The sequence below is a fragment of the Aspergillus mulundensis genome (assembly GCF_003369625.1).
Source record: "Aspergillus mulundensis strain DSM 5745 chromosome Unknown scaffold_7, whole genome shotgun sequence".
In the NCBI taxonomy this organism is placed as follows: Eukaryota; Fungi; Ascomycota; class Eurotiomycetes; order Eurotiales; family Aspergillaceae; genus Aspergillus; species Aspergillus mulundensis.
This window is the reverse complement of record NW_020797895.1, coordinates 306,556-334,388: the sequence shown is the minus strand read 5'-3', so window position 1 is coordinate 334,388 and position 27,833 is coordinate 306,556. Positions and strand designations below refer to the sequence as shown.

At 52.3% G+C, this 27,833-nt stretch overlaps 6 protein-coding genes across 6 annotated transcripts; 4 read left to right on the top strand and 2 right to left on the bottom strand.

Moving 5' to 3' along the window:
* Positions 1-1,188: 1,188 nt before the first annotated feature.
* Positions 1,189-3,804, top strand: DSM5745_07001 (Cytoplasmic response regulator; the record flags this gene model as incomplete). The annotated part of the gene is made up of 3 exons (XM_026749017.1): positions 1,189-2,740; positions 2,786-3,426; positions 3,475-3,804. 3 exons carry the CDS (start codon positions 1,189-1,191, stop codon positions 3,802-3,804), a joined length of 2,523 nt encoding a protein of 840 aa, XP_026602107.1.
* Positions 3,805-4,521: 717 nt separating this feature from the next.
* Positions 4,522-5,796, bottom strand: DSM5745_07000 (uncharacterized protein; the record flags this gene model as incomplete). The annotated part of the gene is made up of 1 exon (XM_026749016.1): positions 4,522-5,796. One exon carries the CDS (start codon positions 5,794-5,796, stop codon positions 4,522-4,524), a length of 1,275 nt encoding a protein of 424 aa, XP_026602106.1.
* A 493-nt stretch (positions 5,797-6,289) lies between these two features.
* Positions 6,290-9,496, bottom strand: DSM5745_06999 (putative importin 13; the record flags this gene model as incomplete). The annotated part of the gene is made up of 4 exons (XM_026749015.1): positions 6,290-8,605; positions 8,668-9,148; positions 9,200-9,390; positions 9,446-9,496. The coding sequence occupies 4 exons, from the start codon at positions 9,494-9,496 to the stop codon at positions 6,290-6,292; spliced, it is 3,039 nt and encodes a 1,012-aa protein (XP_026602105.1).
* Positions 9,497-10,170: 674 nt separating this feature from the next.
* Positions 10,171-12,533, top strand: ampp (aminopeptidase P; the record flags this gene model as incomplete). Its single annotated transcript, XM_026749014.1, has 9 exons — positions 10,171-10,246; positions 10,452-10,617; positions 10,674-10,735; positions 10,793-11,014; positions 11,068-11,113; positions 11,170-12,004; positions 12,054-12,138; positions 12,188-12,232; positions 12,286-12,533. 9 exons carry the CDS (start codon positions 10,171-10,173, stop codon positions 12,531-12,533), a joined length of 1,785 nt encoding a protein of 594 aa, XP_026602104.1.
* Positions 12,534-13,087: 554 nt separating this feature from the next.
* Positions 13,088-16,920, top strand: DSM5745_06997 (exocyst subunit SEC8; the record flags this gene model as incomplete). The annotated part of the gene is made up of 8 exons (XM_026749013.1): positions 13,088-13,487; positions 13,554-14,710; positions 14,762-14,875; positions 14,925-15,356; positions 15,406-15,541; positions 15,592-15,731; positions 15,785-15,892; positions 15,943-16,920. The coding sequence occupies 8 exons, from the start codon at positions 13,088-13,090 to the stop codon at positions 16,918-16,920; spliced, it is 3,465 nt and encodes a 1,154-aa protein (XP_026602103.1).
* Positions 16,921-18,034: 1,114 nt separating this feature from the next.
* DSM5745_06996 (ATP-binding cassette glutathione S-conjugate transporter YCF1) lies at positions 18,035-22,872 on the top strand (the record flags this gene model as incomplete). Its single annotated transcript, XM_026749012.1, has 5 exons — positions 18,035-18,328; positions 18,385-22,291; positions 22,344-22,412; positions 22,469-22,560; positions 22,615-22,872. The coding sequence occupies 5 exons, from the start codon at positions 18,035-18,037 to the stop codon at positions 22,870-22,872; spliced, it is 4,620 nt and encodes a 1,539-aa protein (XP_026602102.1).
* Between the last annotated feature and the right edge of the window lie 4,961 nt (positions 22,873-27,833).

Sequence of the window (27,833 nt, the reverse complement as noted above, 5' to 3'; positions counted from 1 at the left end):
AAATGTGTTTGATACCCTTCGAGTTGTATCACTCGGCGCGAATTCGGATTGCAAACTAAAGTCATGTTACGTCTTGATGGTCTATTCTTTTTTTGACATTGGGTGAACTGTAAGATTTTGTTTTGGATATGGGATTGGTTCTTTTTTTTCTTTCTCTTCACTACCCACACTTAGCCTGTTGAGATCTCTGGATGATGACTTTCGCACACCGGGTCTGATAGGATGCTTCATTGTACTTTTCTTTTTCTGATACGTATGAGACTGAATTCGACGACGTTCATTCTTGGAATTTGTTTGCTGTGTATGCGCGTATGTGCTGAAGTGGGCCTACCTTGTAACTGCAAGCCCTAAGGCATGATGAGAATTTGTATTCCGGCAAGCTCTACTCAAAAACCGGGCATTTGATGCCAGTAACAAGTATGCCATAGTTTAGCGTTTTCGTCAGATTCCGACAGTTCCAAGCACGAGGTATATTCCCTCTTATAGATAGGGCGAGGATGGCCTTGGCCACGAGATATTGGTAGCAGGAGGAAGCTGTCGGTCATGCATCAAGCCAGGGTTGATTCGATAGCGCTGTTGCCAACTCATCCATGCAGCATCTTGGATCTGAAGTCTTTGCGGCCGTTATCCCGTCCCGTGGTGCCCGGGCCAGGTGCCGGAGATTACTGGCAAGGCGAAGATCACAGGCGGGTAAATGAGTCGGAGAGGGGCGCCGAGGTCGCTCAGTCAGGTTAGAGAGAGAGCATTATGGCTGGGATCAGGGGAAGGGGGAGGAGAGAGTATTAATAGGTCTGAGATCGAGTTTGGAGAGCGTCAGACAGACTATTTATGCAGGAGTTGGTGGACGTGAACTGATTGACACTGACAGACACTGACAGATGGGGCTTCAGCCGCCTGACAGCTTCGCATCGTCCTGGGCTGCTGTTGATGCTTGATGATTACTTGGTTGCACCGCAATTTTCACTCGAGTCTAGCGCCCTCTCCAAGCTTCTATCGCCGGGTTCCCAGTCTTAACATGCTCTGACTTTCTTCTGTATTGTCGCTCTCTTTCTATCTTTCATTCGCTCCTTCAGCATGACTGATCGCGTCTTATGGCCCTCTGAGTCTGAGCTAAGGATGTGATCATTCTAACCCTTCCATTCATTTGATTGTCTTCGTGTTTCGGATTGTTTACCTGTCAGAGCCATCATGTCGGAGAGGCGCTGGTCCACTAGGATCAAGGCGAAAGCCGCAACACTATTGCGACGATCATCATCGTCCAGCAGACATAGCAAGACTTTTTTGGTAACCGCTTCCAACCTCTCTGCCTCCACCCACGACCTGCAACCGCAGCGCTCCCATCATTCCCATCGCTCTCACCAGCTGCAGCCCGTCGAGGGTGCCAACCAAGGGAAGAAGGCGGAGGAGCCCGCGGAGCCAAACTCTGCCACCACGTCCACCACAACCACCACGCCGCCTATCTCCACTCCCAACGTCGCCTCGAACCCGCCGCCTCTCTCGTCTGCGAGTCGTCCCTCTATCTCCTCCTGCACCGAGTCTCAGTATACCCCGGACGAGCTAGCCAGTGCCGGCACCCCAGGCGGTCAATACTTCTTCGTCCCGGAATACAAACGGCCCACGTCTCCTGTTCAGCGAGAGGAGCAATCCGTCGATCAAAGCTCGCCCACTGAGACGGTAACAGAGGCAGAACCTCAACCTGAATCACAGGAGCAGCAGACTACACCCCGTCGATCGAATCACGACCGTGAGCGTGCCCGATCCGGGTCGAGTCGGAAAAGCTTTCCCTCTGAGCTGCTCAATTTCCCACTCCCTCCGTCCCGGAAGTCCGACGCTTCTGCTCCTCTATCTCCCACGAGAACCGAACCTTCGAGCGCTCCGCTGAACGCCAGTCCCAGCCGCCGCGAGCGTCCTGTCTCTGGTCCTACAGAGCAGCCGTCGACACCGCTGCATTCTGTCGCGGAAAAATCCGCTGTAAATACCTACCAGTCCTTCCCGCTCGCTCCGACCTTTCCTACACGCCCTAGCGTTATCCGCCGCCAGTCGCTGCTGCCTGCATCTCACCAACACCTGGTAACCTCTATACTGGACAGCGGCTCTTTCACGGAACCCGATAATATAAATAGGGAAGGCCCGACCATGGGATCGGGAATGGGACTGCGCAAGATCTGGGTTAGGCGCCCGGGTGGATCGGCCACGCTTCTTCCTACGTCGGAAGATGCTCTGGTCGATGAGCTGCGAGATCAAGTGGTTGTCAAGTACGCCAACTCGCTAGGAAAGACCTTTGATGCGCCTGACATTATCATACGCATCACTACGCGTGAAGGGGTCAGGCTGCCGACCCCCGACCGCATGCTCAGCCCGGAGGAGCCGTTGTGGACAGTGGTTGATTCATACTACCCCGGTGGCCAGACAGTAGCAGAAGCACTTGTCATTGAGATCCCTCAGCGTCGCACACCTAAACCTTCGCCTCGTCGCAATGTATACTTTGCCCAAGGCGAGCCCGGAGAGCATGGCGATTACTTTCCGCTTATGCCGACCAATATAAATCTTTCCACGCCTCCGACGCATCATTCGAACTCGGCGAACTCTGCCGCCACCCACGGAGCGCCGTCAATATCTATCCTTACTACCGGCCACGCTCCCCCAGTACCATCACCTGGGGGACGGTCACACCGACGACCTCCTCTGACCCGACATACCACACACTCACCAACACTACGAGGGATGGCTCAATCGAAGGGTATGTTTCCTACACACTGGCTCTCACTTTATGCTGACTTGACAGAATCCGTGAGTTCACAAACGGCGGTTCCAACACAGCCCACCCCGCCAGTCGTGCCCACACCTCCTGGGCCACCTGCGGAGTCACCCAAGGGGAAAGTCCATACCCCACCGGCGCGAGTAGCATCGCCTCGCCCTGGCCCTGCAAAACCGAAAAAGTCCAACCGTGCATCGCTGCTAAACGGTGCATTCGGCGGCCTGATCGAGGGCACGGTGCCGCCGATTAACGTCCTCATTGTTGAGGACAACGTCATCAACCAAAGGCTCCTCGAGGCGTTCATGAAGCGTCTCAGTGTGCGATGGAAGTGTGCAGCCAATGGACAAGAGGCTGTGACCAAGTGGCGCGAAGGAGGATTCCATCTCGTCCTAATGGACATCCAATTGCCCGTCATGAACGGGCTGGATGCTACAAAGGAAATCCGCCGACTTGAACGGCTGAACGGTATTGGAGTGTTCCCTAAGAAGACATCAGGCCTGTCCGAGGCGGAGGCCGCAACGGCCCAAGATCGTCTCACAGAAGAAGACAGTCTACATGACTTGTCTCTGTTCAAGAGTCCAGTCATCATCGTAGCCTTGACGGCTAGCAGTTTACAAAGTGACCGTCACGAGGCCTTAGCTGCGGGCTGCAATGACTTTCTAACGAAGGTATTTACTCCTCCTCTTTCTCTTACACTCAGAAATTAACAACCTCAGCCCGTCCGCTTCGAATGGCTCCAACAAAAAGTCACCGAATGGGGCTGCATGCAAGCCCTCATCGACTTCGAAGGCTGGCGCAGATGGCGCGGCTTCGTGACCTCCGAGTCAAACTCACACGCGGGCTCCGGCCGTTCAAGCCCCGAGACGCGCAACGGCACGAGAAAGATCTCGGCTGCGTCTCCGTCTCCCTCTCCTCCTGTCAAGAAGCTCAGTCATCTCCGGAAGAATGACCTTGTTGACGATTCTCCTGATAGCGGGGATGGCTCGGACTCGCCTGCTAGCTTGCACGCGGATGGTCCGAGTCCGTTGCAGGAGGGTGCTCTCTAGATCCAGTCCAGTCCCTTATCTGATTGTACGATAATGGGATCTGCGCTGGGAATGTTGGGACAAAATACGTATATTCATCTCATTTCACGTCCCTATGTGCATCTGTTGCTGCTTGCTTTGCTATATTTTGCCTTGTTTGTCTGTTAGATACCCAGCATGGCCATTCTGGACTTTTCTTATCTCTTACTTACCTTACCGTTACCGTTAGACAGCTAAGTACATGGGAGTTGTCGATGGAGCTTGCAATTGAATTAGAAATATTATATCTATCCTTTTCTGAAATTTTTAGTTCTCATTGGACCGACTCTCTAGTCTAACTTGGTTTTGCGGCTAAATGCGATATCTTCGTTTGATGGGACGAGAATGTAGGGCGAGCGCACTGAATATATTTCATACATGCATGGATGGTACCACGCCTCCCGAGAGCCCTGACATTATTGTTGGAGTATAAAGACGTGCTTATAGCCAATTGGCTTTTATGGACTAGCGGTATATGCTAACAATTATAAGCCATCGGCTTTTTCGTCCTCGTTAGATTGGCCGCCGCGTACTAACGGTAGCCAGCCGCGGATTATCATGGTCGACAAGTGGCATTGATAGGTGTATCGCGTGGACTATAAGGTCCTCTGTAGCACTGTCCCTGCAAGCGATCTAAAGGTACCTAGGTAACTGACTGACCGTCTCTATTCACCAGGTATCTATCTATATAAGCTACAGCTACTTCTGCGTATGCGCCCACCGCACCCACCTCCGGATACACTCATCCACGCGCTTCAGCGCCGCCCGCTCAGCCGCAACCTCAAACCACTCGCGATGCTCTTTCCCGCACTCAGGACAGGGTCCCAGATCGCGGATCCGCATGTCGCCCAGCTCCAGATGGATCAGTCGCTCGACGCGGTGCACGTGCGGGACTTTCCGGCCTGGCTGGAGACCGCTTGCGCCGTTTGCGCCTGCCCCTTGCCCGGACGCGGACGCAGACGAGGACGTGTACGGGTAGTACCGGAGCAGCGTGAGGTGGTTGGAGCATTGCTTCGACCACTCGTTTAGGCGGCGGGTGACGTTGCTTGTGCGGCCGATTTTGAGGCGCACTGTTCCTGTTCCTGTTTCTGTCCCTGTCCCTGTGCTGGGTGAGCGGGTGGATGAGAAGTTGGTGGGGTCTAGATCCCTTGCGCGGCGGATGGCGGTGTTGCTGCGCTGGATCTGCTCGGGGCTTTCGTCGCTGTCGTCGCTGTCGAGGGTTATGTCTCTGTGTGCGGAGGGGAGGAGAGACGGGGCGATGTCGGATGGGGGCGGGTCGGATCTTGCTGATGTTGAGGGCGTGATCCAGAACATGTAGATGTAGCCTGGTTCATCGGCGGGGGAGATTGGTTTTGCGAGCTCGGCGAGGAGGAGCGAGGCTGTTTGGGGGGATAGGTGGGCTGGGATCCAAGGGAGGAGCGTGTTTGGCTTTGAGCTGGACTGGATCTTTGGGGGGCTGACTGGTGAGGTTTGCTGCATTTGTTGAGGGGGGCGGGTGGATGTTCCCGATGATGGAGGACGCGCTGGTCGTGGTTTGGGCGCCACTGGCGGTTCCTCTTCTTCTATTATGGTGAAGCAGCAGAATGTATGCCTAGTCTGTTTCTTTTTCCGCGGAGGCTTATTGGGCTTTTCTGGCCTTTCTGAAGCATCGTTGATATCTAGAACGCCCAGGCGGTCCATTAATGTGTCGATGCTTGACCGTCGCTGCTTTTTGGCAGGGTCTGAGTTCCATGTTGTCCGGCGCAGGATTGTCTCGGCTTGATCCTTATGTTGCCAGCAATAGAATGAAGTTATGTCTGTTTTCTGACTGGCGTTGGCCTTTCCACCCGCTTTTGCAGGCGATGAATTTGGCGAGGACGCCAGCGATCGCCGACATGGGGTGCCGCTAGCAGTTATCCCTCGACATGTAGTTGCTGGGTTCTTCGAATCCGAGCGGGATACAATTGATTCAGGAGTGTTATTTGTATACGGCATCGGGCTGGTTATAGCGCGTGCTGGGCAAAAAAAGATGGGTAGGGCTGGATATATACGGTGGGACGTCCTCAGCCAGCCTTGTCTGCAAATTGTTAATCGCACCGCCACATATTCGTGAAGCGCACATACCAAGCACAGCTGCTACTCGTCGGGCATCACAGATGTTAAGAATGCCTTGCTGGTTTCATGTTTATTGGGCAACAGTTGTTGTTGATGCCTGGCTTAGCACCGCCTCAGTGGCTAGTGCGTGCACATCGACCCACCTAAACTATTAATATCTCAGTCGGGACTCGGGGAAACGAGATAGTCGAGGAAATGATGCTGGTGCAGATTGCAAGGCCGGATACAACCGGGTCAGACTCGGCAAAACAAGCGGAGTGCTGGAATCGTCCACTTTGCAAACTCCTTGCCGAAGAACAACATCCGGATCTACGCAGCCTTGGTCAAATGAACGCTCTTCATGCTTGTCGTCAATTTCGTCGAATTATGATATCTACCCTGTATAATCGAAGCCAGCGCCGCGGCATTTGACCCAGAAAGAACGTACTAATTGGAGAGTCTGCTGTTTGGAACCTCGTGCGGCGAATACCGATAGGAGGAAGCGCTGTCTCTCTTCTGGAGAAGGGATATGGCCGTGGGCTTGGCCGAGCTGCTCATTCCCCAGGTCCGCCAAAGCGGCGGTGAGATGAGGACGTGCATGTCCCTGTTGCTTGAAGACAATTCGTCTGAGCACATCTGTGAGATGCTCGATATCCGATCGAGCACAACGACCCGCCAATTGCGTAATAAGTACACGACAAAGCGCTGGCAGGTATTCCTGAATCGTTTGCTGTACGGCCTGAGCATCATTGGGAAGATTCAGGACGCTCACCCAGAATTGGGACGCAGAGCGGAGAGGGATAGGTTCCGGTCCTTGGAGCGAGATGAGGGTGAAATTTGAGATTGCTTGGATGACCGGCGGCCGTTGTCCGGCTCCCTGAGGTGTATATGTAAGTGCGAAGAGGAAAGGATAATATTTAGGGAGCAAGCGGGTAAGAAAGTCAAGACCACTGTTGGCAAGTTCCGGATCGTAGAGTTCCGGCTTCTCTTGCACCCAGCAGAAAGTGTCGTACACATGGAGGATCAGTGCGACAGCCTCCTCGCCTACCTTCTGTGGGTGTGCGCTGTGGGAGGCTAGGAAGGCAGAAGCCGTGCCCATCACCATGTCAGCACCGGGAGTGCCCAGTGGGATGCTCTTGACAAAGTCAACTGTCAACGAGGGCGGGAAAACAAACGGGCCTGTGCTCTCCGTATAACCGGCCTTGAAAACATCACAGGCCGCCTCGATGATGGCGGCGTCAAACGGAAAGTCCGTCATTAGGAGTCGCATACATTGCATTATCAAATTTTGTGATACAGCGCCATTTCCTGTGTTCCAGAATGTGGGCGTATATGGCCCCTGGTCTTTATCTTGATGGAGGTCCACCACTTCATCTGTCCTTAGGCCCCTTCCTATACTCGCAAGACATCGGAGGACCATATGACCGCGAATGCGGGCAGGCTCTACAGACCCTTGTGCACCCTCAGTCCGAGCTATCTCTGCCTGTTCCAAGAAAAACTTCAGAATTCCTTCCAAGAAATGAGACTTTTCTTCATCTGCAGGAAGAGTTTGAATTATGGCAGCTATACCCTCCAACACCCTCTCCATCGTTTGGGTGGTGGCAGTAGGCTTGGTTCGAAATAGCTCGAATTGGCCGATAAATGCGGGCAGCTCAACTTTGAGAGCATCGCGGCACGAGTTGCAGAGATGCGCTATGGACTTTGAGGCTGCCGGGGCGCATGACGCTAAGTTCAGAGATGCGAACAGAAATGTGAGTGCTCGAGGAAGCAAGACCTGGGTGCGTTCAAAATATGACCGATATTTTCCGAGCATATCTACCAGTGTCTGGCGAGCTTTACCTGGAATCGTACTCCCATTATCTTCGCACAATCGGGCGAACTCGTCGCAAAAGAATATCGCATTCAGGCAATCATCAGCGTGCTGGTTCTCGTCAACTGCCTCGGAAAGCTGGGCAATACAAAAGATAGCAGCCTCGAATGTTCTCCATTCTTGGTTTGTGAGAGAGGCACGTGCGTGCGCTTGAAATACTTGCACCAGATCTACCCCTAATATGGGATATATCGCAAGCAGGAAGTCACAGACATCTCGCCGGAAGGACCCAAATTCAGCGCGCTCGTCATCACTCCAATCTCGCAACTCTTCTGGTGTAGGGTACTTGAGCTTCTCGAAGCAGTCCAGAGCGGCACGGGCAAGATTTATCTTGGCAGTTTCGGGGCCCTTCTGCTCTGCAGAGTCTAGAAAGCTATCTTGGAGGTCGTCAGCAGCTTCAGTCCACCATTCGAGAGCCAGGGGTGACGCGGCGTCATCCACTGCCGCATACCCAGGTGATTTGAACAGAGTATGGACCAAAGCAAGCACTTTTTCGTGTTTATCATCCAGTGTTTGAGAAAAGAGTTGAGTCTGTTTTCGCGTCGCCAATGATAGGAGTAGTTCAACGAATGTCATGTTCTCATCTTCAAAATCACCCTCCATCAAAGAGGCAATATGCGCCGTACCAACATCGCTAATAACGTATTCTAGTATAGCATTAGTATGATTTTGCGATAGCACACTCTCACGGCGACTCATGACTTCCGTCAGAATGTGCGCGGCAGTTTTCGATAGAGAGGAAATGTTCAGGCTTCCAATCACACAATTTGTGGCGGGCACCAACTGTGGGACGGAAATAGTATCATGCAATTGAAGCGAGCTTCGAACTGAAATCCAAGACTAGCGACCCATGTTAGATACGTTGCACGCGATGAGGGTATACATCACTTTGGAGAACTTACATGGTAAGAATTAATTGCCTCCGTTCCCGGAATTTCGTTAGCCACAGAACCACCGGAAGCGTTATGCGTCAGTATCTGGGAAAGAACAAATTCCGCGAGCAAGAACGCATCTTGAAGATTTTCGGAGATGCGACGAGTGTCTTCAGGCTTCCGCGATTCAGCCCCCGAACGGCCTATCTCCTCTGCTAGGATTTTTGAGAAGTAGAGTAGCGCGGTCACCTGATTCTCAGACAATGCTGGAAGAATACCTTGCAGACTAACTGACGCACATTGCTCCTCAGGGACGTTTTTGCCGTTGGCCAGAGAAGCACCTAGGCTCAAGATAGCGCGTGTCCAAGGTGCATTTGTCTTCAGAAAGATGGTTGCAAGAGTTGAAGCCAATTTTCGTATGACGATACGCTCCCCTCCACTAACTAGGGATACGTAATGGTCTATTAACCGCCCAATAAGCTCGTAAGCATCGTTGTCAGCTAGGTTATGCCTGCAGAAGAGTGAGCAACGTCCAATGCGGCCGATGTCAAGGAGAGCATACCAGTCATGGTTAACTTTGACGGTGAAGGTCAGCGCTCCGAAGAACCTGAGATCTGGACTCTGTTCGGCAAGAAGACAATTCGCTATGACCCAAGCATGTGGCCCTTTTTGAAGATTCTGGAGAAGCTCCTGAATCTCATTGATTTTGGCGGGGTTGCCCGTGTTGGTTGGGTCATAGAGCTCTAGAACAAGCTGGATAGTCGTCATTACTTCGGGGTCATAACCATAACAGAGAACGTGAGCCTACCTTTCTTGCCCCATCAATGGCCCAGGCCTGATCTGAGTGGTCCATGGACATGGCCGAGCACCTAGGAAGTGGACAAAACCTGGAGAAATGACGGCCTGAGCCGCGGTATAGATGTTGATAAGAAAAAGAAGATCACGTGTTGATAACGCTATCGTTGGAGGGGAAACAGTGTCGAAGCGGGGGAATACAAACACGCTGTGTCAGGAACCAGTTGGAGGTCTGTGGCTCAATTCAGTATCTTACTTTGTCCGTTGCTAAACTGCATCAAAGCTCGTAGTGCCAGATGGGGACATCGGCACCAGGGTTTGTTCTGACATATTCAGCTCTTTCATTGGTAAACTATGTAATATTTCAGTAATAAGATCTAAATTACCGCTCCACTTGACATCCACCTCCGATTCCGCCTTATCTGTTGCTTCACGCTTCAAGCTCCAGTAGTTATTCTACTCGGAGACCATCTCTTTTATACAGCTCACCTTCTCACCTTTCCTTCTTCTTCTCCCCTCGGCCACTGTGCGTCTCGATCCTTTTGGAACACACTCGTCTTGCAATCGAGGTATTCTCCCTGGACACGTGCGCCATTGCTCTTCTAATTGCGTCAGTCGATGCTCTTTTCCCGTCCTCCCTCTCGGCTTTCTTGGATCCTAGCATTCCGGCCGAGTCAGAAGCTATCTAGCTATCGTCCAAGATATCTCTCTTTATCTGTCCCGAGATACGCCGTCGATATGGAAGCCGTGGACACTACCAAACGCCTGTCTAGCTTGCGGCAGTTGATGCAAGAGCACAAAGTTGATGTATACAGTATGACATTCAAAGTCTTCTGTCTAGTTACATACCGAGCGTCTTCTGACTCCTGTCGCAGTCGTTCCCTCAGAAGATAGTCACCAGTCCGAATATATCGCGCCATGCGACGGTCGCCGAGGTAGCCCTTCCCTTCCTTTCGAATGCGGACGAACAAAGCCTGTCGATCTCGGGGCCATATAGCTTACTTCTACTCCGAATACAGAGTTTATTTCCGGGTTTTCTGGCTCCGCTGGAACCGCTATCATTTCACTGAAGGAAGCGGCGCTTTCGACCGATGGCCGGTACTTCAACCAAGCGGCGAAACAGCTTGACAACAACTGGACTCTATTGAAGCGCGGGGTGGAGGGTGTCCCAACCTCACAAGAATGGTATGCATTGCGCGTTCTCTACAATTACTGGTGTTGGGAACTTATTCCGCCTTCAGGATAACTCAGCAAGCCGAGGGTGGTAAAGTGGTCGGAGTTGATCCGGCTTTAATCACAGGAGGTGAGAATATGGTCCCGTTCACGTCTCAGTCAGCTTTCTGACTAGGGCCACTTGCAGCGGCCGCCCGCAGCCTTTCTGATGCCCTACAAAAAAGTGGTGCTTCATTAATCGGGGTCTCTCAGAACCTTGTTGATTTGGTCTGGGGCAGCGAGCGCCCTGCTCCGCCGCGGGAGAAGGTCAAGGTCCATCCTGAGAAGTATGCAGGAAAGAGCTTTCAAGAGAAAGTTAGCGACCTGCGGAAGGAACTTGAGAGCAAGAAGGCAGCCGGTTTTGTTATCTGTACGTTGCGCCCGTTCCCCAAACTTGTGCGCTTGTACTAAATGCTATCCTAGCCATGCTTGATGAAATTGCCTGGCTGCTGAACTTGAGGGGAAGCGAGTAAGTATACCTCTTTCTGGTCAACAACCTCCAATTCTGACAGAAGCGGTATCTAGCATTCCCTACAATCCGGTCTTTATCTCCTATTGCATTGTCACCCCCACCACCGTCGAGCTCTATATTGACGATGAGAAGCTGACATCTGAGGTGAAAGCCCACCTTGGAGATGATGTGGTCATAAAGCCTTATGATTCTATCTTTGCAGACGCCAAAGCACTTTTCGAAGCGAAGAAGCAGGATCCCGAAGCCCCAACTTCCAAGTTCCTTGTTTCGAACAGAGCTTCCTGGGCTCTCAACCTGAGCCTAGGAGGCGAAGACCATGTTGATGAGATTCGCAGCCCTATTGGCGACGCTAAGGCCGTGAAGAACGATGTCGAATTAGCTGGTATGAGGGCTTGTCATATTCGTGACGGTGCTGCCTTGATCGAGTATTTTGCCTGGCTCGAAAACGAACTGGTTAACAAAAAGACCACTTTGGATGAAGTCGACGCAGCTGATAAGCTGGAGCAACTCAGGTCCAAGCAGGAGCTGTTTGCAGGCCTCTCCTTCGACACTATCTCCTCAACTGGCCCTAACGGAGCTGTCATCCACTACAAACCCGAGAAGGGAAGCTGCTCCGTCATCGACCCCAACGCTATCTACCTGTGCGATTCTGGTGGCCAGTATTTCGATGGCACTACAGATGTCACGAGAACTTATCACTTTGGTCAGCCTACCGAGCTTGAAAAGAAAGCTTTTACATTAGTTCTCAAGGGATGCATTGGGCTCGACGCTGCTGTCTTCCCGAAAGGCACGAGCGGATTTGCACTTGATGTCCTCGCTCGGCAACACCTGTGGAAGGAGGGCCTTGACTTCCTGCACGGAACAGGTCACGGAATTGGCTCATACTTGGTAATTCGGGGACTTCGTCGATCGTGCGCACTCCGCTGACGATTTTTAGAATGTACACGAGGGCCCCGTAGGCATCGGTACCCGTGTTCAATACACCGAGGTGCCCCTAGCACCTGGAAACGTTATTTCAGACGGTAAGTGAATGGAACCTACATAATGCGTTCGGTTTGCTGACTACCGCAGAACCCGGCTTTTACGAGGACGGCAAGTTCGGAATCCGCATTGAGAGTGAGTCACCGCTATCATGAGCTTCCTGGAATTACCATCTAACAATAGAATAGACGTTGTTATGGTGCGCGAGGTCCAGACTACTCACAAGTTTGGTGAAAGGCCATGGCTGGGCTTTGAGCATGTCACAATGTGCCCCATCGGCCAGAACCTGATTGAGCCATCGCTTCTGAGCGACTCCGAGATGAAGTGGTTGAATGATTACCATGCGGAGGTGTGGGAGAAGACCCATAAGTACTTTGAGAACGATGAACTCACTCGTAAGTGGCTTCAACGGGAGACTCAGCCAATCTCCAAATAAGAGGTTGGTACTACGATAGAATGTACCTAGATAGACCCTAGGATAGAAATGTCCATACTCCGAATAGAGAGCCAGTCGTCAGAGCTCCGCTCTGACAATTATTGCGCTCCGCCATTTACAATGTCATTTCAACTACGATGTTACCCAGTAGAGTAGCTGTAAGTATCTCAAGAATGCCCCTGTTCTGTTGTACCTAGATCTCCGGTCCACGGGTGCGGGATGTGGCTGCTCGTGTGGGCCACTTGGAGCTGGGCCCAGCTAAATTGCTGTCCTTCCGATGCAACAGCAGCCCTTTTGACATCTACATACCTTGGCCAGTCTTTTCTCCGCTGGCGGACCGCCGTCCTGTCATTTTATACCCCAGTCCACTCAAAGATATTTCACTGACTTCCTGGTCAACTTCGTCACGAAGCAACGATGCCCGCATCCCCTACCTTCTGAGTCCTGACCACATCGATTCCTGAAAGCCGAGCTTCCCCATCCCCGCACCGACCGAATCCGCGTTGACTAGACCTATCGCCTTTATAAAGCATTGATAGCGACAGGAACTTGGTATGAGTGGTAGAAGTGGCTACGCGAACGGTTACGGTTACTCCGACGCCAGTCGCTACGACCGCGGTGATGGCGGATACGGCAACAATGGCAACCTGGGAGTAAATGGATACGAAACCGGCGGCGGAAGGGATAGGCGCCCCGGAGGCTATGGAGGATTCTACCCAGAAGCATCACAGCAGCCATCTTTGTCATCTGCGCCATCGCCGGAGCGGCGGCGCGAGAGGTTCGATGGAGACGACCGTTCCTACTCTTCGTCACGATCACGGACACGCGCCGCAGATACGGACAGAGAGCGCCGAGCTCAACATACAGATGACAGGCCTCGTGGGGACAACAACCGATTACCGGGTGGTTCCAGCAGTCAGGGAGGAGCTAGTGGAGGGTCACAAGCTGTCGAAGGTATGTGCTTGCGCTTCTCGCATTATGTGCTCCGACCCGATCTAATTTCGGGGTCTTATTATTCAGATGTTCTACACTCCATACAGCGCGAATGGGACTACGTAGCGAACGACGACTGCGTACCGGTCCAGGTTGCCCTGCAACTGATGGACACGAGCACACTAGGGAAGGCCGAACGCGAACCGGACTTTTTGAACGTACATCAAACGATTCAGCAGACACTGAAGGCGATTGTCAACGAGCATCATCAGGGCTTCAATAGTTCTATCGGTACATATCACAAAATCCAGGCAAACATCCAAAGCTCCCAAGGTCGAGTACGGAATTTGAAGCATGCGCTAGAAGACGCAAAGGGCGGACTGCTGTCTACGAAACCCGAGCTGAAAGACCTGGCGACATCTTCTCAGAAATACGACGACATCATTCAGCTGTTTAGTCAGATCCAGGAAATCCAATCCCTTCCTGAAAAGTTGGAATCTAGGCTGTCCGACAAACGATTCTTGGGTGCCGTGGAGGTCCTCCATGATGCGCTTCGACTTTTGCGGCGCTCGGAGCTCGAGAACATTGGTGCTCTTGCTGATATTAGGGCGTATTTTGAGAATCAAGAGTCTTCAATCACAGACATCTTGGTTGAGGAATTGCACGATCATCTATACCTGAAGTCTCCCTACTGCGTTGATCGATGGAAGCCACCAGCTCCAGAGACGGAAAGCAATGGCGTGAACGGGGCCGGCGCCGGCGCCGGCTCTTGGGAGCGGCCTGTCTACGGGTTTCTAGCGAGGCTCGACGCATCCAAGCCTATGGTAGAGGATGCATCTCGGAATCCCGAGGCCGACACGTTCTCTTACCTTCAACTTCTCATCGAGGCTCTAAACAAGATGGGCCATCTGGACATCGCGGTCGATCGCATTGAACAGCGACTTCCGGTGGAGCTGTTCACGGTAGTCGATAAGACAAACGCAGAGATCGACGCACGTTACCCAATCCAAAGGGGTTCGATGGCGCAAGATGGTAAGACAGAGTCACCTACAGAATTGATCGAGGAGCGCGGTCATGTGCTCTCAGAATTCTTGTGGACGCTTTATGCCAAATTTGAATCAATCGCGGAGGGGCATCGTGTAGTTCACGATGTGATAGCAGCCATTGTACAGCGCGAGGGCATACCCAAGAGCAACTCTTTAGCTGGTGGCTTCAAGGAGCTTTGGAAGCTTTACCAAAGCGAGGTACGTTGCCCACTCATCATGTCTAGGCTTAAAACTCACCCATCCTTCTAGATTCGATCGTTAATGCACGACTACCTGGCCACCGACGGTGATTCTTCAATTGGACCTGATGAAGGGACAGATGCGCGACGTCAAATGTACTCGGGCTATAGAGACAAGAACAAGGTGCGTTTGTATAACATACTTGGGGTTTTGATAGTCTGACAGCCCTCAGAAATTGTTCAAATTGTCCGAGGCGAGTCGCACAACAGAAATGAAGGCCGAGCAAGACGAGTTGGATGAGATTCTGAGGTCCTCTGTGCCCGGTCTTGTGTCCAAGTCAGAGCAGAAGTCAGATGAAAACGGTCCCACCGATTCCAGGCAAGGTACAGGGCACAAGATTCTCATTGAACCTAGTGTATTCAACATGAGCCTGCTATTGCCGCCTTCGCTCTCATTTATCCAACGACTGAAGGATGTCGTGCCTGTTGATTCCGACATGGCTACTGGTTCCCTGACGTCTTTCCTCGACGATTTCCTTGTCAATGTTTTCCTGCCACAACTTGACGAGACGATTACCGAGCTTTGCACTCTCAGCTTTATCACGCCTGATGCTTTCACGGAAGACCCTCAGTGGTCGGCAGTCTCACCTAAACCAGTCTTCAAGGTTCGTAGCAGTCCACACTGCTCCTCGCTTTTAACTAAATGGTACCTAGGGAACGGTCAAGTTTATGTCGGTTGTGAAGGAGTTCAGTAAAATGCTGTCCAGCATCCCTCATGATCAAGCTTTTACCCAGCTTCTTCTTAGTCAAATAGTGACATACTACGACAAGTGTTGCGGGTGGTACAAGAGTAAGAATATTTTGATACTCCTTGAACTTTACCTTTGCTAACTTTCGAAGCCATCGTCACGAAGGTCTCTGGAAGAGGTGGTGTTCAACTCAAAGCTGCCGCAGCCTTTGCTGAATCCGGACCCGTTCATGATCTGGTCGTCGAACTGTGGCGAAGATCAGATCTCCATAAGCACGAGGTTCTTGACAAGGTAATTACGTCTCCAGCTATAACAATAGGATGGAAAACCCCTAACGTGAACAGGAAGCTGGTATTTTGATAAAGCAGACGGATAAAGTGCCATTAGAGCCTGCCGATATCATATCGGATCCGAAGTCCGTGGTGGCTCTGTCTCTTCTTCACAATAGCATGGTCAGTCTACCTTTTGCTTTTCATCCCGGAATGTAACTGACACAATATAGCAATGGCTTGCCAGCAGTCTTTCAAAACTACGACAGCCATTGACGGACACTCGATCATCTCAACCCGGATCCGGGCCGACAAACCGCCGCTGGACTCTAATCAGCGCCATGAAGCCGAAGCGTGATAGTATCAATCAAGCTATATACCTTCCATTGAATCAGGAAACAGCCACCGCATTTGACACCACACTCCAGTCATTACGTGACCTCGCACTCACAGCCGTCTACGCTTTGCACATTGATATCAGATGCGGAGTCATCCATATGTTGACCAGAACCATGGCTGGTCCCAACCCACCCATGCCCCGCAACTCAGAACCCGCTACTCCCTCACCACCGCCCAGTGGTGGTTGCTGGCATCTCTTAGATAGGCAGCCAACCGCAGCATCTCCAGCAATCCTTGAATTAAACAAAGACCTAATCTCCTTTGACACGAACATCTCAACGTATTTGGGAGCATTCCAACGTTATTTCATCACATCGGGGCTATCTCGGTTCATCGACAGGGTCTTCCTTGCCAGCACCCGCTACATCTGGGCCATGAATGAGAATGGCGCGTTGCGACTACAACTCGATGTTTTTGTCTTGCAACAGAATCTCAAAAACATCATCATTGATTTGTCTCAGTCCTCAACCCCAGACCATGCCAATGCACCGAAAGAAGGTGAACCATTCCGTGAAATTGTTACCCTTCCCCGGAGTGCCAAGTTCCTCGACTGGTTACTCGAAGGCGCGTTCAAGGCACTTGATTACGCCAAAGAAGAAAAGGAGAATATCGCTTCTCGCGGCGAAAAGGCGCCTGCTGCGTCTGGCGAACCGTTTAGTTATGAAGAGCTCAAGGTGCTTGTTGACTTGTGCTTCTCGGAGATCCTCAGAGGACCCAAGGGGGAGGACAATCGGGAAGACTTCATGGCTGCGAAGAAGGCCAGTGCAGATGCACTCCTGAGGCTGAATGAGATAATGTGGGACTCAAAATGATTAGCCTTTTCAGCTAGCGGTGATAGCGCCTGTAGTTAGTTATTGATACCATCTACATAAGCCCTGTTGTTTTATTGGCAGTGGATTAAGTATTCATACATTGATGCCCTCTCCTGATTCAGTAACCATCTACTGTGGTGTAGCATCACATTCCGGCCACTGAGATGACAGGGATCCATACATGCGAGAAGATATCCCTGGTTATGTAGCACTAGATATTGCTGCAGGGTCTATCCCGGGCAAAATATGTATCTGGACCAGTCCGCATCGTTATCACACCGGTATAGTACCCCGAGTCAGTGATTCGCTGGCTGACTGCAGTCAGATGATCATTAGGATGCTGTGCAATTGGTTTTTGCAGGGGATCTATTCTGCATCAAGACGACCTTGCCTAGCACCCTGAGATAGCCGCATAGCGTAAGCACTGCATACAGCCCAGTAGGTACGGAGTAGAAGCATCGGAGCGGACGGAGAAAAGTGGGCCATTACATCATTGCTCAGTCAGAATCTTAAGCTGCAGTGACTCTGAAGTGACTCAGGAGCTTGTATACATGGCAGCATGCCTGAAGAGCTGATTTGTCGGATCGCTGAGAGAGCAAGTTGGCATTCTATAGCCAGCCCACCGTAGACTTCGGATTAGCTCGGACTGTTGCGTGCATGGTCCGGTCGAGTCATAGATAAGCCGCTGATTCTCCGCAGCGGTGAGGCTGAACTCGGAACTGATGGATTGCTTCGGCTTGAAAGTTGACTGGCAGTGCCCCCCGATATAGTCTCCCTGGGGCGCTAGAAGGGGCGTACAGTTTCGATAGAGCCAGACAACTAGCTAGCTATGGAGTGATTTCTATTTATTATGTGGTGATTGCAGCGTAACTGCAAAAAGAACTTAACGCCGACAACTCCGATTACCAATCGTAAGCGACCAAAGCTCCGCAAATCTTTTAGTAAGCACGCTGCAACTGGTCGTCCTTCGCAGGTCTGGGGTTCTCCAACTTTGCTTTTATTCTTATTACTCCTGTGGTCGCGACTCTCGCTTTCGATCGGCCGTTCCCTCTGCCTCCCTTCTCTGTGTGTTCTGGAGGAGGAAATCGAGGTCGGGTTGCACATTCCGGGGAAAATGCTGGACGACAGTTCGCAGACCGTCCTCGGGGAGATCGCCCCAGGATCCCTGTCGCCCGCCGCCTCATTTCTATCTCAACAAGCCGCAAAGCTGCAGCCGTTCTGTGGCGATGTCGAAGGATGGGGTCCTTTGAGCAAGACGAGATTCGATCTGACGCCTTGCTTCTTGGATATCGGTGTTTCGTTGGTCGCTGCGTTCGGGCTGGTGCTGGGGAGCGGTGCGCTTTGGTTTCTATTCAAGAAGCGCATTCCCCAGCCGGTCTCGAAGAATTGGCATTTCTACGCTAAGCTGGTTAGTCAGATTGGAAATTGTGAATGCCGCTTGCTGATTCGTTTGTCTCTATGTAGGTTGTTCTATCCGCCTTGTTGTTCACCACCGCTCTGCAAGCAGCTTTCCAAGTTGAGATCTACGCCAAGTGGTTTGCCGACTTCCGGTTCTGGAGCACCATCCTCGTCTTTGCCTCGTTGTGTGTCATCTTCGCCGTACAGTACTATGAACATTGGCGCAGCCGCTATCCGAACGGGGTCGTCCTCTTCTACTGGCTGTTCTTCATTATCGCCTATGCTGTCAAGCTGCGGTCGCATGTATCGCGGAAGACCTACGAAGATCGCCTGCCGTATTTCGTTATCATCAATGTTAGCCTGGGACTGTCGATTCTAGAATTTGCATTGGAGTACTTGGTTCCGAAGAAGCAGAGTGCCTACGATGCGCTGGGTGACGAGGATGAATGTCCGTACGAATATGCGGATATCTTCTCCGTCCTTACCTTCAGCTGGATGACTCCTATGATGAAATTCGGGTACAAGAACTTCTTGACGCAGGATGATTTGTGGAATCTTCGGCGCCGGGATACAACCCGGGCCACCGGTGCTACACTGGAGGAGAACTGGGAGTACGAGATGCAGAAAGAGAAGCCTTCACTTTGGATGGCGCTGTTCAAGTCTTACAGTGGTCCATATGTCCGTGGAGCTATCATCAAATGCGGAAGTGATGCGCTGGCGTTCGTTCAGCCGCAGCTCCTGCGGATCTTGATTGAGTTCATCAACTCGTACCGGACAAATGATCCCCAGCCAGTCATTAGAGGAGTTGCTATCGCACTTGCTATGTTTGTGGTTTCGGTGTCTCAAACATCATTCCTCCATCAGTATTTCCAGCGCGCGTTTGATGTTGGCATGCGTGTCAAGTCCGGTCTTACTGCCATGATCTATGCCAAGTCCCTTAGACTCTCGAGCGAAGGACGCGCTTCAAAGACCACTGGTGATATCGTTAACCACATGGCCGTGGACCAGCAGCGTCTGTCCGATCTGACTCAGTTCGGTACGCAGCTCTGGTCTGCGCCTTTCCAAATCACTCTCTGCATGATCTCGCTCTACCAATTGGTCGGAGTGAGCATGTTTGCTGGAATCGCTGTCATGATTCTGATGATTCCGCTCAATGGTGTTATCGCCCGAATGATGAAGAAGCTCCAGCTTGTGCAGATGAAGAACAAGGACGCGAGATCCAGACTCATGACGGAGATCCTAAACAACATCAAGAGCATCAAGCTCTATGCCTGGAACACGGCTTTCATGAACAAGCTGAGCCATATCCGTAATGACTTGGAGCTGAATACCCTCCGCAAGATCGGAGCGACCCAGTCCATTGCCAACTTCACCTGGCAGTCAACCCCGTTCCTGGTCTCCTGCTCTACGTTCACTGTCTTTGTTCTTACCGAAGACCGACCTCTGACCACGTCGATCGTGTTCCCAGCCCTGACGCTCTTCAATCTCCTCACTTTCCCATTGTCAATCCTGCCCATGGTAATCACCTCCGTGATTGAGGCCTCTGTAGCCGTCAAGCGTTTGACTGATTACTTTACCGCCGAAGAACTTCAGACAGATGCCGTCAAGTACGAGGATCCTGTGGCCCACGTTGGTGACGAATCTGTCAGGATTCGTGATGCGTCCTTCTCCTGGAACAGGTACAAGGATGAGACCGCTCTGGAGAACATCGACTTGAGCTGCCGCAAGGGAGAGCTCAGCTGTATTGTCGGTCGCGTTGGTTCCGGAAAATCGTCCCTGCTTCAATCACTTCTCGGCGACCTGTGGAAGACCGAGGGTGAAGTCGTTGTTCGTGGGCGTATCGCTTATGTCGCACAAGCCGCCTGGGTTATGAATGCTAGTGTTCGGGAAAACATTGTCTTTGGCCACCGCTGGGATCCTCAGTTCTACGATCTGACCGTGGAGGCATGCGCCTTGATTGACGACTTCAAGAATCTGCCTGATGGTGACCAGACCGAGGTTGGAGAGAGGGGTATCTCTCTTTCTGGTGGACAAAAGGCTAGATTGACCCTTGCTAGAGCCGTGTACGCTCGAGCTGATATCTACCTCCTGGACGATGTTCTCTCTGCAGTTGACCAACATGTGGGACGCCATCTCATCAACCGGGTGCTTGGACGAAACGGTATCCTCAACAGCAAGACAAGGATCCTGGCCACGAATGCTATCCCTGTTCTGAAGGAGGCCGACTTTATTGGCTTGCTTCGCGACAAGACGTTGATCGAAAAGGGCACATACGAACAGCTGATGGCCATGAAGGGCGAGGTCGCCAACCTCGTCCGTACCACTATGAATGACTCGGACGACGAGGGCTCAGGCGTCGAAAGCCGCGGACTCGCCAGCCCTGAAAGTTCCGAGACCACCACCGTCATCGAGGGCCCTGATTCCGACTTTTCCGACACCGACGAGGCTGAACAACAGATTGGCTCTCTTGCTCCGATCAAGGCCGCTGGTCCCCGCAGGACAAGCACAGTCACTTTGCGCCGCGCGAGCACTGTCAGCTGGCAAGGTCCTCGTCGAAAGCTAGGCGACGAAGAAAACATCTTGAAGAGCAAGCAGACTCAGGAAACATCGCAGCAGGGCAAGGTCAAGTGGAGCGTCTATGGAGAATACGCGAAGAACAGCAATCTAATTGCCGTTGCCTTCTACCTAGTCACCCTCGTCGGCGCGCAAACAGCGCAGGTCGGCGGCAGTTACTGGCTTAAGCACTGGACTGAGATGAGCGAGACACAGTCTGGTTCAGCTGGCGCTGGCAAGTTTATTGGAGTTTACCTGGCCCTGGGTCTTGGATCGTCTTTCTTGGTTATTCTTCAGAATCTTATCCTGTGGATCTTCTGCTCGATTGAGGCTTCTCGCAAGCTCCACGAGCGGATGGCCTTCTCTATCTTCCGGTCCCCGATGCGCTTCTTCGAGACGACACCGTCTGGTCGCGTTCTCAACCGATTCTCCAGTGACATATATCGCATTGACGAGGTTCTTGCCCGGACATTTAACATGCTTTTTGGAAACTCTGCCAAGGCGATCTTCACCTTGCTCGTTATTGCTATCTCCACCCCTCCATTCTTGATTGCGGTCATTCCCTTGGGATATGTCTACTTCAGTTACCAGAAATACTACCTTCGCACATCTCGTGAGTTGAAGCGTCTCGACAGCGTCACTCGGAGTCCCATCTTCGCGCACTTCCAAGAGTCCCTCGGAGGAATCTCGACGATCCGCGCGTACCGACAAGAAGAACGGTTCAGCCTGGAGAACGAGTGGCGTATGGATGCGAACCTCCGTGCCTACTTTCCATCCATCAGCGCGAACCGATGGCTTGCCGTGCGCCTCGAGTTCATTGGCTCGGTTATCATCTTGGTGTCTGCATTGCTCTCGATCATCTCTGTTTCGACCGGCAGCAAGCTGTCTGCGGGAATGGTTGGTTTGGCCATGTCCTACGCTCTCCAGATCACGCAGTCTCTCAACTGGATCGTCCGACAGACTGTCGAGGTTGAGACCAACATTGTGTCTGTCGAGCGTGTGCTTGAGTACGCGAGCCTTCCGAGCGAGGCGCCAGAGGTCATCTTCAAGAACCGCCCGCCTACCGGATGGCCGGCGCAGGGAGCGGTGTCGTTCCACAACTACAGCACCCGCTACCGTGAGGGCCTAGACCTCGTTCTCAAGGACGTCAGCTTGGATATCAAGCCTCATGAGAAGATCGGCGTCGTTGGACGTACGGGTGCCGGAAAGAGTTCGCTGACACTGGCGCTCTTCCGCATCATCGAGCCCACCGACGGCGGAATCAGCATTGATAACCTGGATGTCTCGACGATCGGACTGCGTGATCTCCGTGGCCGCCTGGCCATCATTCCCCAGGACCCAGCCATGTTTGAAGGGACAGTACGAGACAACCTGGATCCCCGCCATGTGCACGACGACACCGAACTGTGGAGCGTTCTCGGTATGTGCTCAAGCGACTGACCACGAGTCGTGCAAATACTGACTGTATGCAGAGCACGCCCGCCTAAAGGACCACGTCTCTCAAATGGAGGGCAAGCTGGATGCGCACGTTCAAGAAGGAGGTACGTACATGCATCTAGTATATCCCTTGCGTCACAAATTATTAACCGACCAACAGGATCCAACCTGAGTCAAGGCCAGCGCCAACTGATCTCTCTCGCCCGCGCGCTCCTCACTCCCAGCAACATCCTCGTTCTTGACGAAGCAACGGTGAGCTCACCGATTTTTCATCCCGCCCTAGCACGAAGCTAACAAGACCACTAGGCCGCTGTTGACGTGGAAACGGACGCCCTCCTCCAACGCACCCTCCGCAGCAACATCTTCCAAGACCGCACGATCATCACGATCGCGCACCGCATCAACACGATCATCGACTCGGACCGCATCGTCGTGCTCGATAAAGGCCGCGTGGCTGAATTCGACTCCCCTGCTACGCTGATCAAGCAGCGCGGCAAATTCTACGACCTGGTCAAGGAGGCTGGGCTGCTTGACGGCGATGGGAATGCCATCACCGCACAGTGAGGCATCCATCGCGACGACTAAGCGAGCAAGAGAAGGAGGACATGGAAAGGTTGAGAGAAAATCATCTAAAAGTTTGCTTCCATTGTCTATAGCTCGTTCCTAATTCCGTTTCTTCACTGCTTGGGTAGGCGTTTTGTTTACTGACTATATCATCACCACATCATCATCCTTATTATGTTCTCTCCATACATAGGTAGTCTAGTCTAATTGCACATACAACGAAACCATTTCCTTCCCTCCATTCCATTCCAGTCTGGACCTTCCCAGTCCAGACGACCCGAGATGAGATGATTCATGAATGAAACATGCCGCCAGGGTCCTGAAAGCCTGGCCTGGCCTGGCCTGGCCATCGCCATCGCCATCGATTCGATTCGATCCGCATCCCGTCTCATCCAGCGGTGTAGGGATGCCAGATGACACTGCATGTTTGCTGCATGTTTGCTGCACGCACGCGCATGTGGCAGACGCAGACGCAGACGCAGACCCCAAGAAATGAATGCACGGAGGTCGAGGTCGAGGAGCAGGGCCAGCTCGAGCTCCAGTTCGAGCATCGCGCCGAGGAGGCGGCGGCGGCGGCGCCACGCTGAGGTGAGACATTACAATGCCATTCATTGAATTTGACAGTAGTGACACTGAAACCGAGAGCTTCAGGAGGCAGGACAGGGTCTCAGGAACGAGTTTGCGTTCATCTGACAGGATCGCGAACTTGGGTTCCGGGTTGGAGTCGCGGTCCGTTCGGGGCCAGGCACGGCGTTTACTTTGTAGCTGCCATACTCAGTACTCTGTGGTGCTATAAGAGATCTCGGATATATAGATATAGGGATATTTATAACGACAGACAGAGGCCAGGCGGAACTGGGAGACTGGCAGCAGTACTACGTAGCATCTTTTTCTTGCTTTATTAAATATTAATACTTACTATATACTTACTATACGGGAGTCTGTTATACATATTTCTACTTGCTTTTTACTTGAAGCTCGTAAAGCACGGTATGGTGGCAATGGCAGCACAGACAGGGGGCTACCGGAGCTTGCTGCTTGCTGCTTACACCTGCGACCTCGCGTAGCCCTACGACTTCTCCCAGCTCTGAGTGTGAGCTAGCCAGGGCTGTAGGGTCCCCCTGTCAGCACAATCTAGCACCGCACCTGACCTGCGACCTCGCTTAAAGTCTCCGTGCGAAAGTACGGCCGTCTTACCCTTATCTGATGTGCTATCGTTATCATTGGCAGGGAAGTATTTGGAATTGGGCAAGCCTCCCGCTGTTCCTGTGCAGTGTGCCTTGCTCCGTATTCCGTAGCCGTAGCCGTGGGTACGGGGTCAGAGCACAGACGGTGGACGCGCAGTGCACGGACGAGTCCACTGGGCTGGTGCGACGAAGGTAGGAACAGGAACCTACAAAGTACAGACAGACTACAGACTCATCGCCGATCGATCGGCAGATCGATCACCACGACCAGCGACTCCGCACTGGGACTCGTATTGACGCTCGACTCTCACTGGCCATCCCCGTCCTCGGGACGCCTTCCACCACCCCCAGCTCACAGCTCATTCTTCTCTTGCTTTCTTATACTTACTTTTTCTTTCCTTTCTTTTCATGTTGTTTTGCTTATGGGGATAGCTACTAGCTCTTCCCCATAATCCCCAGTCAAGCGGCGTTTCAGTTCCGGCCAATCCCCTCGCCTCAGGCTCCTGGCTCCAGCTCCCACTCGATTTGGGGTGGGGTACGCTTAGACTTACTGTGAGCTTTGAAGATGGAGATCAAGTCCGAGCTTCTATCAAGGTGAGTATACAATTACAGGAGATTAATGATCCTGAAGGAATGAACTTGACCTGGTGAAGCCAAGTATATCGAAGAGCGCAAAGGATAACGCGGCTATGGCCCTGGGTCAAACTCTTCTGATGGCGGGACAGGTTAGTCGCGGGTCCTTTACGGAGTACTTCGTTCTAGGTAGACGGCGCACAGTTGGACTGCTAGGCGGGTTCCACACTAGACATCGCTTGTCTAGGGAGCGGCCTCGAACAGTTGAACTTGTTCAACGTTGACAGTACTCTGGGTACTCACACCGAGTATATTTCCCGACGCGGGTACCAATAATGCTGCACCGATCAGTAGAGCAGGCGGCGCCATCAACAGCCCCTCGACGGAACCTACCTTCCCGCTCACCAGACTTCCACAGGAGGATATCAGATCCCCCGGCCCTCTCATCTCCGCGGTCCTGCAGTAAGCGCCTGGACACTGACAGAAAGTACGAAACGCTAACGGGCCGCGAGGGGTTCGCCCCGCCGTCCGGCTCGTCCAACTATGCCAAATGAACGGTAACCCTAGACTGTTGACGGCTGGCCTGAATCCAACCCCGGGGAGGCGTGGATCTCGATGAACCGGACGATGAGATGCAGACGGAGTAGTCAGTGCTGGATTGCGTGGGGATAGGGATAGTCGATACAGGAATCACCGGCATTGAGATTCAATGCGCCCTTCCCAGTCTACATACGCACTCGACACCAAAGTATCTACGTGCATATCAGTTTGTCATCAGTTATCATCGAGGACCCTCAAATATGGTCTTGACTCTTGATGCGAGCGCCACGAAGCCTCACTGCGCAGCTCCATCCTCTGCTCTAGGGTCTAGACTCAAGAATTATAGCTCCAGATGCGGCTGCATCGGAGTTTCCCCGGTTGGTCCGTTTGCGCTGTCATGGACTCGTCGTGAAGTCCGCATACACACTTGACACCAAAGTATCTACGTGCATATCAGTGTTCGTCATCAGTCCTCATCAAGGACCCTCAAATATGGTCTTGGTGCACCCGCCAAGGAATCTTACTGCGCAGAATGAGATACGTATATCTCCATACCCAGCTCCAGGGTCTAGACTTTGGGAGAACTATAGCCCCAGGCGCTATAGCTCCAGATGCGGCTGCATATGAGCTTCCCCTAAAGGGCCCTGGTGGTCTGTTCGCGCTGTGATGGACTTGATGTGAGGCTCATAGCCATATCCTTGTCGCTGCGTTCTGCACTGCGTAGTATAAACTTTGGGATCCAGGAAGCCGGCCAGCCACCTGTGGGTCTGCGCGTTTTATGAGCGTATTCAAGCGGTAGGTGTAGTAGGAACTGGGGCAATGGCGCTGCATGACGCAGTATGTGCGTTGATCTGAACCATTGATGAAGTGCGAGGGTGTCTCGCAGACGGGGAAGGAAGTAACCGCCACCCCGGCCAGGAACGACCATGGTACTTTGGTTGACCCCCAGCCCCCATAGTGGCACATAGTGGCACTGAATCCATCATATGGCGTAGAGTCCATTTATGAGGCTAAAGGTCCGGCTATTGTTCTGCATCTCATTCCATTTTCGGCGTCCGGACAGCTGAGAACGAGAGATGGCGCATAGTGGCAAATGGCAATAGCGCTTTAGGCAATTATCAATCAGACACACTAGACGGAACAGTCTACCGCATATAGCTTCCTCCCGTTGTTACGGAGGATACTCGTAGTCATATATGATATTCCCAATCATAACACAATCAAGACTTTTCCGGTCATCGACTAGGGGAGGAGAACCAGATACCTAGTGTGTGATGCGAGGGAGCTGCTCGGAGGTTGAGACCCTCGCCTGTCGTCGCATGTACACGCCATGTCCGTGACTGATATCAGAAGATCGGCGACGGCGTCGAGGCAGCGACTTACTCGGGTTATCCCTGCAAGTCATCAGCCTTCGTTATGATAATTGGATGAGGGCATGACACTAGCCACGTTGTCAAGGGCGGCGAGAATTTTCCTGGTTCAAACCCCAAACGCGTGCGAAAATAGCATAAGATCCATCGATCTTGGCTGTCTCGGCCACTCACTGCCACTCATTTGCCGCGGACAGGGATGTGGTGGATAAGATAGCTGTAAGGCTGCTGCCCGGCTGCAAATGCCCCGTCCACGCGAAAGTATAAGCAAAGCCAATGGAGCCGGAGTCTGCATCCATACTCCGTATAAGGGCTCACCCGGCTCATATCTAATTCTGCAACGTCTGTGTGTACGCAGGTTCTAAGCGGGAACATCGTCGTCGTCTTTTGGGTTCTGGACAACACAATTGTACCCGTCAGATTGGTGGAGATTAATTGCTGACGGCAAGAGCCATGGCGCCCACGCTGAGACAGCGCATGAACAGAAACGGCCACGTGCAGTCAAGGCTTAAGGTGGTGCGGATGAAGTCAGGAGAAGCCGAGAAGGACAGGCGACGGGATTGTCGGCGGTTATGGTCCAATTGGATCTCTCTTCCTTTGCGATTCTAGGGGAGTGGCGCGAGCTATGCGCTAGGCCTCAGTAGCCTAAATACGCGCGCGAGTATCTCTAACATGGTCAATTATCGCTGCATCCAGCTCCTCTGGGTGGTGGTAGTTTGTGTCGGTACTTGTGTGCTAAGATGCTTCTGAAATCTGCCCGTTAGCGAGCGTTGCTCCCCACTACCTAACCGTAGGGACTAAACGCTTCCGTCGGTCCATGGCCACCAGGTGGACGGTGGCCCATGATCAATAGACGTATCCAATCTTGTTATCAATAGACGTATCCAGCAACCTTAGTCAACGCTGATTTCTAAATCGGTAACCTTGTGTATAATGCCGCTCTGATATAGTTCGAGAAAGTATGGGATTGGTTCCATGGTAGCCCTGTGACCCCGCATCATCCACAACTTAGTTGATGAGTTGGCAACCTGACGGAGTTACTCGCATGAAACTGCAAGTCATGATAGCGTTGGAGTAAGTATACAGCATGTTTGACCAACTGAATCGAGAAGCAGTTGGCTGTGGATTGAGTTGAATCGCCCGTACACCCACCTCCAAGTTTCAGAAAGACCGTCTGTGGCACCGTATTGCACACTAAGGAATAGTGTCTCCCACATGTATGAGTCTGTAGAGGCCCGGGCCGACGGGTCACGGTGCACGACAGAGCAGCAGATGAGGTATTGCTTGCGAA